Below are 12704 nucleotides of genomic sequence, written 5' to 3'. Positions count from 1 at the left end.
TACATGTTTACTATTGTGATAACAATTTCAACTATATTTGTTCAAAAAAAAATGCAACTCGTTATTTTTAAATTGAACCATCAATTATGTTTATGTAAGGAGAGAGGGAGTTGACGAATAGCTTAAGTTTTATATGATCAACCTGCAAGGCTATGCAAGATGACTACTCATTATTTTAAAGAGAGGGAGAGAGTTGACTAATATTTAGGTTTCTATATTGTTTTTCGGCAATGCACCCAATATCTTTAATTAACATTGAACCCCATCTGATTTAATGAATTCTATGAAAGTAAGTTTTACAATTGCTCGGTATACTTGATCGATCATAAAATGCTGTCGATAATTTTAAATGTATACACAGGGTAGAGTTTATAATATTTATTAGTTATTGATCCATCATTATTATGATAGTAATTTGTACAAAAGTTAAATCGAATGGACAGGAGCAGTCCTAATGATTCCTTCCTCTCCCCATTTGCAGCTCAAATTTTAAAAATAGATACACCATATATCCTCTCCTATATAACAATCTATTTCTTTCCCTCTATCATTCTTCACTGAACGGATAACCGGAGCCTAGTGTTTGAGTTGCCAGCGAGTTGAGGGTTCTTTCTGCTGCTTCCTCTTCTTTCTGAAATTCTAAAGGTTTGCTTTGATTATCATGTAATTCTAATGGTTTTATGGTTTTGAACTTCCGATCTGAGTCTCTTCAAGTAAAATCGAAATTGTTCTGTATTGATTTCTCACAGTACAGTACTACAGTCGATCATATCTGCTTTTTTGGCATAATATGGTCAGTTCTTTGTTGTGATTGACTTATTTGAGTCTGAATTATGTGGCATATCGTGAAGATCTATAATCTGATGAGTAGTATTTCTGGTTAGATTGAATATATCCATGTATTTCGATTATTTTGTTCTTTATTACTGAGGGATTTACTTTCAGCTTGAACTGCATGCATGCTTGATTTTGACGGAATTTTTTGAATAAGTGAATATCCATTGATGATTGTCATCAGGATCTGTAGGGTAATTAATAATTGGTAACTTTGATCTTCTGGTTGGTGTGATTTTTTTTCACCATATGAGTATTGACGTAGGAAAATGTTTAATTAGCATGTAGATAATGATAATTCCGAGATTTTTGTGCCTATTAATTTCTTGCCAGCCAAGTTGAAAACTATTGAAAATAATCCGCATGCACGTCGGAGATTTTTCTGTGTAAAATTATTGTATTTTTGATGTTTGTGTTGCAGGTTTTATAGAAATGGACGACTTTGGGGATATGGAACCCATTGTTATTGACAATGGAACCCATTGGGGATATGGACGACTTTGGGAATGATGAAGGTAAACATAACTCTTCTGTTCTTTGTCGTAATTATTTGAACTTCGTTAATTTATTGGGAAAATGAATTATAAGCCCAACGAAGTTTTCAAACCGTTCAAAAAACCTCAATTATGTTTTGTCAGTTCCAGAAAATCCAACGAACTTAACATTTTGTCTAAAAAAGCCCAACTAACTTACACTTCTCATTTAGGGTCAACCGGCTTATGAAAGTCAACGAATGACATAGCAGATGACGTGTAATTAAATATCGGAAAATAACTTGTAAGTAAAACGATGTTTCAAAACTGTTCAAAAAACCCCAATCATGTTTTGTTTGTTGAAAAAAAAAACCAACGAACTTATGCTTTTGTTCAATTCTCCTTAGAGGGAACCAGATTCATTAGGTATACAACTAATAGGCAAATGACATGACATTATATTTAATGATATGGAATAAACAAATTAGAATTGCCCTTTATATATCGATTTAGGGCTTGGAGAAGAGAAAAACGAACGACTTCTGTGTTTGATCTCTTGTAATAGCTACTGCTTCTTCTTCCTCTCAATCGTTGATGTCCAACTCAAGATCTACAAAGAAGATATTTTATGATGCAAACTCTTGTGGATGTAGATGCCCTTTTCGGATTTGGACATCTAGAATGGAGGATCATCTAGAACGGAGGATCATGTCCATATTCTATCTATTTGTTTGGTTTTTTTCAAAAACAAAAAATTATTAAAATGGACATGATAAAGCTTTTAATTACACTTATCCATCTGTTCAAACAAGCCCTAAACATTATCTCTAGATGATCCTCCATTCTAGATGTCTAAATCTGAAAGTGGGGTCTACATCCACAAGAGTTTGCATCATCAAATACCTTCTTTGTAGATCTTGAGTTGGACATCAGCGATTGAGAGGAAGAATAAGAAGTAGTTATTACAAGAGATCGAATACAGACGTCGTTCATTTTTCTCTTCCCCAAGACCTAAATCAATATATAAAGGGTGATTCTAATCTGTTTATTCCATGTCATTAAATATAATGTCATGTCATTTGCCAACTAGTTATATACCTAATGAATCTGGTTGTCTCTAATGAGAATTGAACAAAAGCGTAAGTTCGTTGGATTTTTTTCAACAAACAAAACATGATTGGGATTTATTGAACGGTTTTGAAACTTCTTTGGTTTTACAAGTCATTTTCTAATATTTAATTACACGTAATCAGCCATGTCATTCATTGACTTTCATTAGCCAGTTGACCCTAAATGAGTAGTGAACGAAAGTGTAAGTTAGTTGGGTTTTTTAGACAAAAGATTAAGTTCGTTGGGTTTTTTTAAACAGACAAAACATAATTGGGTTTTTTGAACGGTTTGAAAACTTCATTGGGCTTATAAGTTATTTTCTCTTAATTTATTTGTATTCTTGTATTTTGGATTTTTTTTATATATATAAATAAACTTAAAAGCTTGTTTAGGCATTGAAGCATCAAATATACTTTTTCTCCATTATGCAACATATTGGTATTTTGGACAAAGTATGCAACTATTTTGATTATGTCGCCTATATACGCAATTATCTTCTGAAAGCCAGTTTAACCAATTCAAACCTGCCTGCATAATTTGTAAGAGTTGCATAAATTGGTAAAAGTGAGAAATTTTGTTGCATAAATTGGTAAAAAGGTGTAACATTTCGGGTCTATATATTAGTTTTCTAAAGGAAATATGCAAGTATGTTGGTATCTATTAATTACCAAAATATGCAACATTTTACTAGTCACGTGTTTTAAAGGTACAAATGCTAATTGTAACTCATTTCATTCCATTGAAGAAATTGGTAAATAAGGGACACAATATAAATAAATAAACACCGGACACTGTTTCATTTTTGAGAAATTAAATATCCTCTTATTTTTATTCTTAAAAATCTTCATACCCAATTAAATGATGACATATGTCATATTATTATACTAAAATATCATTGAATTTAATTAAATGTTACATATGTGATTATTTAATGGGAAAGAAAGATTTGTAGGAACAAAAAGTAGAAAGATATTTAATTTCTCTTCATTTTTATTACGTTTTATAGACGAAATATACGAGGATGTTTTATTCTTTTACTAAAATGCAATTCTAGACAAATAAGCATTTAGACAATGGCCAGGTTATGATATTTTCGATTATCATTTTGCATACTTTTGTCTTAAATTATAGCATGCATGGTTGCAAATATCGTATAAAAACCACTTAATTTGTTGCTTAAATTAATTACAGGCGGGTTTCGCTGGTAATGGTGGTCCCACTGCAATCTTTCCCAGTATTGTGGGTAGGCCACGTGGGGTTATGGTGGGCACTGGCCAAAAAGATGCCTATGTAGGAGATGAAGCCCAGTTAAAAAGTGATAACTTGACTTTGAAATATCCTATTGAGAATGGCATTATTACCAACTGGGACGATATGGAAAAGATCTGGCATCACACATTCCAAAATGAGCTTCGTGTTGACCCTGAAGAGCACCCTGTGCTCCTTACTGATGCACCACTAAATCAGAAGGTAAACAGACAAAAGATGACTGAAATCATGTTTGAGACCTTCAACGTTCCTGCCATGTATGTTGCAATCCACGCTCTGCTTTCTTTGTTCGCGGTTGATCGAAAAACTGGTTAGTCTCACATTACTCTTGTTTTTCAACTCTAACTTACATATATAGCTTGCATTATTATATTGAGGAAATGATATCAAAGGTTACCAACAATCCGAAAACTAGAGAAAAACGATGCCTGTAGGGAGAAAAATAGGACACTGTTACAATCACATTGAATAATCTTAAAAGTCAATCCCAAGTACTTATTGCGTTTGGTATAATTGAATCACGAAATGATTGAAATAAAATGAAAAAATGAAAATTTTAAAAATAACTCTCTTTTCTCAATGTAATTTTGATTGAGTAAATTTCATGGTCGTAAGTTATGATTTTTTCTTTCTAAAAAAAATGGATTTCATCATAAATTAATGCATTACGTTATTTGGGTTTTAATAAAATTTTATCATATTCAATTTTTTGTTTTTTTTAGCGAATAAAAGATTCATTAGTTATAGTTAAATAATGTCACTATCCGATTATCCAATCCATTTCGTTCCTTAATCGTCCATTTCATTAAAACACTTACCATTTTCAAACCGTATTTTTATCGAGACACTTTGAAACCAAAGCCCTAGACTCTGGCATAAACTTACATTTTATGTTGACAAACATAACTCAACGATACTTTTTCTTTAGGTATCGTGTTGGATTCTGGAGAAGGTGTGACCCACGTAGTCCCAATTTACAAAGGTTACCCACTTCGTCATGCCATCAAACGTCTTGATCTTGCGGGTCGTGACCTCACAGATTCCCTAATGAGAATCATTAACGAAAGAGGTTACTCATTCACCACCCGTGCTGAACCGGAAATTGTTCGTAAAATGAAAGAAAATCTTGCTTATGTGGCTCTTGACTACGAGCAAGAACTCGAAACCGCAAAAAGTAGTTATTCAATTGAAAAGAGCTATGAATTGCCCGACGGGTTGATGATCACGATCGCGAGTGAGAGATTTCGGTGCCCGGAGGTTCTCTTCCAGCCATCTCTGATTGGAATGGAAGTTGCTGGCATTCACGAGATTATATACTCCTTGATCATGATGTCTGAAGTTGATATCAGGAAGGATCTTTATAAAAATATTGTGCTTAGTGGTGGGTCAACCATGTTCCCGGGGATTGCTGACCGGATAAGCAAGGAAATTACCGTCCTTGCCCCCAGTAGCATGAGGATCAAGGTGATTGCGCCGACCGATCGGGAACATAGTGTCTGGATTGGAGGATCAATTATGTCATCTCTCAACACCTTCCTAGAGGTAAAACTAAAACCTTGTTTGTTCTTTTTCCCATTAAGTAAATAAGGAAAACTACAAAGAATAGTAGCTTAGGTTACTGGCATCGCCATGGATATAACCAATTTTTTTTTACTGATAATAGCAACATGCTTTTATATTTCTACCCATAATACGAATGACTTATATGATTTACCGGTAATATATTGTTACTATTACTACACTCCAATTTGAGTACAAAAAATGTAAAGTATGTTGCCATTATAGCTGCATATTGCTATTATCAGTAAAATAAAATGCAAGTACCTTTCATTATGCAAGGGTAAAGCCAGATTTTTTTTTACGATGTTCTATATAAATTAATTAGAAATATATATATATATATATATATATATATATATATATATATATATATATATATATATATATATAAACAAACAAACAAACAGGAAAAATTTTAAATTTTCAGGATGGACCTGAGCCTGAGCCTATCCTGACTCATAGATGGGTCCACCCATGTCATTATGTGTTAACAAAATTTAACTACATTGCTGGGAATAACAATACAGTTCACTTTCATTAATAATTGGGATTTTTTTTTTACTCGTGTGGGTTTTTAAAAGGGAAAATTACTTGCTAAGGTAATTAACTTTTCAGTATGTTCACATCTGGGTAACTATCTTTTTTTTGTACACATCTAGTAAACAAACTTGTTGAAAGTGTTCACATATAACCATTATGATCGGCTGTAGCAGGTCACATCCTAGATGTAAACACTTTCAACAAGTTCGTTACGTAGATGTGTACAAAAAAATAGTTACCCAAATATGAAGAAAACGAAAAGTAAGAGTAAATTACACAAATGGTCCCTGTGGTTTGGGGGAATTTTGTTTTTGTCCCTAACATATTTTTTTTAACTCATATGGTATCTACTGTTTATTTTTGTTGCGTGTTTGGTCCCTATCTTACCTAAAAGACTATCGTGCCCTTATTAATTTATTTTTTAATTAATTTTCTTATTTATGTATTTATTTTTTATATATTTAAAAAGATTAATATACCCCACATATCTGTATCTCCTCACCGTAAACCTGAAACCACATTTGAAATTTTTAATTTGAGTCTCACTGGTCACTATCCCATCTTTCATCCTCCTCAACTTCTATTTCTTTTCCATCTTTAGTGACATCGACGTCTTCATCATCCTTTTTTTTGTCCTTCAGCTATGGCGAACCAACACCATAACCCACTGTCTCTTAATCTTTAGTGGGTTGTAGTGTTGATTCGACGGAGTTGAAAGACCGAAAAAAGAAGGGATTGAGAAGACGTCGATATCCCTAAAGATGGAGGATGAGGGATTGGATGGTGAGGAGATACATATATTTAAGGAGATATAGATATGGGATGGGAGGAGGATGAGAGATGGGATGGTGAGGAGATACAGATATGTGGGGTCTAGTAATTTTTTAAATATATAAAAAATAAATACATAAATAGGAAAATTAATTAAAAAAACAAATTAATAAGGTCACAATAGTCTTTTTAGGTAAGACATGGACCAAACGCGCAACAAAAATAACCAGTAGGGACCATAGGGACCATCTGAGTTAAAAAAAATAAGTTAGGGACCAAAAACACAAATTCCCCTAAACCACAGGGACCATTCATGTAATTTACTCTAACTTTTCGTTTGTTCATATATGGGTAACTATTTTTTTGTACACATCTAGGTAACAAATTTGTTGAAAGTGTTCACATCTAGGATGTGACCTGCTACAGCCGGTCATAATGGTCATATGTGAACACTTCGAACAAGTTTGTTACCTAGATGTGTATAAAAAATATATTTACCCAGATATGAATATACCGAAAAGTTAATTACCTTAGCAAGTCGTTTTTCCTTCTTAAAAAAACCTTCTAACTTTCTTAAGAAAACTCCATCATCGCATCATTCTTAATCACCTTCAAATTATTATGTTTTTTTTAAATTAATTTATAATTATTATTTTTGTTATTATTATTAACATAATTATCTAGATTATTCATATATAATGTGTCTTATTATTGATGTTTTTATTTTTTGAAATATTTTCCCATATAAATCTTATATTTTTCCAAGTTTTTTCACTTTTTTTTTATTTTTTATTAAATTTTACAACTATTTTTGGTTGGAATGTTTTTTTTATTATTTACATTATGTTTTTAATTTTTTCTGATTAAAATAATAAATTTTCTAAGTAAATCAATTCGATTTATGATATTTTCTTTTTAAAGTTTTATTTTAATAAACAGATTAAGATAAAAATACATATACTATATATATCATCTAATAAAATCAATTAATGTTGTTTTTTTTTTTATGTTTTGTTTACTTACATCATGTTCATGTTCGTTCGTTTTTTAAGGGTTTTAAAGTTATTTGTTAAACGGATAATCTTAAATATTATAATTAATATAAAAAATGATTGCACTTAAAGCTACGATTCTTTATTTCTGCTATCTTTTTATTACACTCGACACATCAACTTTTAATCTTTCTCAAATATATATATATATATATATATATATATATATATATATATATATATATATATATATATATACACACACGAAACAACACGAAGGAACCAACCGTTCCAAATTTGGTACTATTTCAACATATATATATATATATATATATATATATATATATATATATATATATATTATAAATTTTTAAATATAATATAGTTAGACTTAGTTAAAAACAAATAATATTGCATCTAAAACAAAGAGAAAACGACAAGAAAGTAATTTTAAAACAAGGACATGTAAAAATAAATACTTAAATGTATAATTATAATCTATAAGCGGTTATATCATAAAATAATATTGCATCTAAAACAAAGAGAAAACGACAAGAAAGTAATTTTAAAACAAGGACAAGTAAAAATAAATACTTAAATGTATAATTAGAATCTATAAGCGGTTATATCATAAAAATGATATTTTGTTTGTTTTCTAGTTAGATATAGGATAATTAATTCGAAACGGATATAGGTTAATCCGAATTAGGTTTCAAGTTATGTATATTCAAATTAAAGTTTATAAACGGTTACACTGTAAAAACTGATTCGGTTTTAACCGAAATCCGATAGCCTAAAAACTAATTTGTATATTAACATATGTAAACTTTTGATAAAAATAGACAAAGTGTTCTCAAATAAACCCATTTTTTGTTCAATGACTTCAATCTACAAATTAAAAAAGATAAAAGGACCATTATCGTAACTTTAATTTCCAGAAAAAATATATCGATAAAAAAATAATTTAAATCAATGTAAAAATGTTATTTATAATTGATATACGTAGTACAAATTAAGAAAAAGTAATAGAAATTAATAATAGAATATATTTAATTTTAATCGATAATCCTGATTGATTTACTACTTAACTAGGTTTAGTCTTTCACGATAGATTTAGTAATTAAAACCCCAACATTAATAGCTATGTGCCTACCATTTTTTTTGGTATTGATAACAACAATGCAACTTTATTTTTTTTTTATTTTTTTTTTGGCAATAATAACATCATACTTAGGGGTGTCAAAAAGTCCTATGGGACCCGTCCCGTTTGCCCCGTTGCCATCCCTAATCATACTTACATTTTGTTAACAATATGAGTAATAACTTTACTTGTTATGTGTTATTATTTGGTTAGGAACATCATACTTGCATTTTGTTAACAATATGAGTAATAACTTTACTTGTTATGTGTTATTATTTGGTTAGGAAACGTAACTACGTTGTAAGTAAACAATAAGTACACTACTTTCTATGTCTAACGAAATTTACGTATGTCGTTGTCATAGTTACACATTGTTATTATTAGTAAAATTATGTAAGTACATATGCATAAAGAAATAAAAGTTAATGCATATTGTTATGGAGAAACGTAAGGTACATTGTCCTATTGGTAAAAAAAACTATAGTTTTGCTATTTTGCGTAATGTATGACTAATTTTTCTATTTGACTATTCTTTTCTCTTTACAGGATTTGATCTCCAAGAAAGAATATGATGAGTGTGGTGCGTCTATCGTCAATAGGAAATGTTTATATAGATCCGGTAAGAAATTTTTTTTGGTAGGAAGGTAAGAAGTTTTTTTTCTATATATTTTTTTGACGAACAAAATAAATGAATCACTAGATGATTCATTTGTAAGATGATTCACAAGAAAAAATTCCTAAAAAAACATCTTTATGATTCATTTTTAAGTAAATTAAGAAAAAATTCATTTTTATGACAATTTTAGTGAATAACAACAAAATCATTAAAATCATTGTATAAATGAATCATCATGATGTTTTTTTAAGAATTTTTTCTTGTGAATCATTTTACAATTGAATCATCTAATGATTCATTTTGTTTGTTCGCGAAAAAAATATGTAGAAAAAAAACTTCTTACCTTCCTACCAAAAATTTCCTTCTTATTTGATCTTGATCCCCACTTGTTTTGATGCTTTTGATGATCAAGTTTGTTTTTATTTCATGTGAATTATCTATTTTTCATTTTATGTTTCATGTGATTTAAGAAAGGCTAACATGGACCAGGAAGTGTTAATTTAAGGCGGGATTTTATGAAACATAGGACAAGTTTTTGTCCACATACTTTATGGGGTTAAAAAATTTAAAAAGATAATTCAAAAATACTACATGCCGTTAATTTTCATCATTTTTAACGTACAAATTTTTTTTTAAATAAATAACCATTCTATTAAATTATTGTAACATAATATTATTCATGAAAATACAATGTGTAATATTTTATATAATGTGTAAATTTATAAAATCTTTAATAATATATTTATTGAATATTACAGATCGTAGTACAATATGTAAAATATATAATCTTAATATTATTGTTATAGAATATTAAAAACAATATTTATTATGAATGATACATGCATAAGTATATGATGCAACAAAGCAAGGTGTGGTCGAGACTTCAGTACAAGAAATGGGGGCATTAGCGGCGACACCTTTAGCGGCGACGTCTGGCATTAGCGGCGACATGTAATTGACGCGTTACATGTCGCCGCTAATGCTAGGTGTCGCCGCTAATAGTCACATAATAGCGATCCACGTCAAACGAGCCTCATCTGTTCGATTTGTTTTCAATCGTAGGGTTTAAACGGAACAAGAAAAGGCGCTGACTTTTCCCTCCAGGTGGTCGCCGCTAATGCCTCCGCGTCGCAGCTACTGCCCGTCGCCGCTAAAGCCCTTTACAGATAACCCCCTTTCAGCTTCCTTTCTATTCCTTTCTGTGTATCATGTTTTGTCTGTGAAACCTCCCAGCCGACTCAATTTCGTTCGACGATCAATCGCGTCCAGCCATCATTCCTGCCACAAGACCGCCAACACTGCCGACCTAGCCTCCATTCCGTCAATTTCGACGAAGACTCGTATCACCGGCGACGACAAATCATACTACCGGCAACGAGGAAGTAAAACCGGCGACCACAGGTGGTTTTTGCCTCCTTCTCCATCGATTTTTTGTTTTAATTTTCTTCTCTTACTGATTTAAGAGTGGTATTGTTGCAGCCCTTGTAGATTTTTGCAATCTCTACCAGGTTTTTTTTGTTTTCTGCCGGAATTTAGCCGGAAAAAACTTGATTGTCGGAAAGTTATGTCAATACGTCATCACCACCCTTCTCCACTAGATTACACAACCAGGTTCCTTTATAACTTATGTATTTTTGTATTTATATTATGTGTATGTACATATGTATTTGTATGTGTTTTTGTAAGTATGTATAATGTATGTATAAATGCATGTATATATGGTGAAAACAGAAAAAATTATATATGTTTATGTATGTGTGTTCGTTTGCCATATGTGTATATGAATTTGTATGTATAAGTCAACATGTTTATATATGTATATTTGTTTACCATTTATGATTGAAATTTATGTATAAGTGTATTTTAATATGTTAATTTTTACCATTTGTGATTGAAATGTATGTGTAAGTGTACTTTAATATGTTAATTTTTATCATTTGTAATTGAAATGTATGTATAAGTTTTTTTTAATATGTTAATTTTTTACAATTTGTATGTATATGTAATATGTGTATGTATTGTGTGCAATTTGGAAATTAGAATGCTATAATGAAAAAAATGAAAAAAAAAAAACAAAAAAACAAAGTAGGATGCTATAATGGAAAGTATTATTTTTTATATGTGTATTTGTATGTATAGAAAATTACATATGTAGTTTGTGTATTTGTATGCCATTTGGAAACTATAATGTTATAGATGAAAAAAAAAACAAAGTAGGGTGCTATAATAGAAAGTGTATTATTTTTGTATATGCAATATGTGTAACTTTTATTCATATTGTAATTTTACAGGCTACATATGGGGTTTGGTTATGCGATACTCTTCTACGTTATGGCGGATGTTATGGGCCTAGGACATGGAGGTGATGGAGCCGGGGATCCACTACCTCCAGTGGGCTTTGGTCGTGGACAACACGAACAGGATGGTAAGTCACATTATGATATATTTATTACCTCCAGTGGGCTTTGGTCCTGACTAATATTTTTAATTATATTTTTCAGCTGAGCTTCCTAAAAAAAGAAGAGGCCTAGCAAAAAACATCCAACATCAAAGCTGATACGGGCAAACAAGGGATAGCCCGTAGATTTGGATTTCGACAGAGAGCTCACATATTCCCCTGTCGGGAAGCATGGTAATTGGTTTACCCGTGAGATTGGGAAGTATATGTGGATGAACATCCCTTTGAACGTATCTGGTTGGGAGAATGTTTCCCCCGCTTTAAGGAATGTCACAGTCGTGCATCTAAAGGTAACTTGGATATTATTTTAAGTTTAATTGTGATTGATATTTAATTAACTAACTTTTTTGTATTTGTAGAATAAGTTTGATTTGGATAAGGTTAACTTGGATCCCGAGCATGCTCAGTTGTTGCAGAGCATTGATGCGACTTTACAAAGAGTTTATAGAGGCCAAAAAAATAAAGCGCATACTCATTTTCAGAATGCCGGGGGGATTACAGATATCCCAAGGGCATTAGCCAACCCCCCCGATGGTATGTCACGTGAAAATTGGGCACAAGCAGTCGAACATTTTCAAACGCCGGAATTTTTAAAGCGTTCGGCGTCAAACAAAGGAGTCCGTGCACAACAAGTAGTTGTAAACAGAGGGGGGTCATGCTCGTATAGCAATGCATGTTTCAAAGAAGTAAGCTATGATATATTTAATTGTTTATTTAAATTATAATTAATCTAACTTTTAATGTTAAATAGGACATCACTCGAATTGAAGCATTTCGTAAGGCTAATACTGATCGCCAAGGGGTATTTAGTAGTCCTGCAGTCGAGCAACAATACGTAAGTGGTTAATTTGTATTTTTATATAAGTGTTTATATCGTCAAGGGGTATTTAATAATCTAAATGTTATGATATTTATCATTTTTTGAAAATACAGAATGCAT

General features: G+C 31.1%; 1 protein-coding gene across 1 annotated transcript; it reads left to right on the top strand.

The window, feature by feature from the left end:
• The first annotated feature begins 295 nt into the window (after positions 1 to 295).
• On the top strand, positions 296 to 11959 carry LOC145114922 (actin-100-like). The gene is made up of 9 exons (XM_079051037.1): positions 296 to 645; positions 1256 to 1349; positions 3609 to 3996; positions 4615 to 5228; positions 9237 to 9309; positions 10369 to 10707; positions 10786 to 10917; positions 11598 to 11731; positions 11808 to 11959. Exons 2-6 carry the CDS (start codon positions 1341 to 1343, stop codon positions 10395 to 10397), a joined length of 1113 nt encoding a protein of 370 aa, XP_078907163.1. The 5' UTR covers positions 296 to 645; positions 1256 to 1340; the 3' UTR covers positions 10398 to 10707; positions 10786 to 10917; positions 11598 to 11731; positions 11808 to 11959.
• Positions 11960 to 12704: the final 745 nt, after the last annotated feature.

The sequence above is a fragment of the Lactuca virosa genome, chromosome 5 (assembly GCF_052849685.1).
Source record: "Lactuca virosa cultivar CGN04683 chromosome 5, Lactuca_virosa_CGN04683_v6, whole genome shotgun sequence".
NCBI lineage: Eukaryota > Viridiplantae > Streptophyta > Magnoliopsida > Asterales > Asteraceae > Lactuca > Lactuca virosa.
This window is presented reverse-complemented; position numbering and strand designations above follow the sequence as displayed.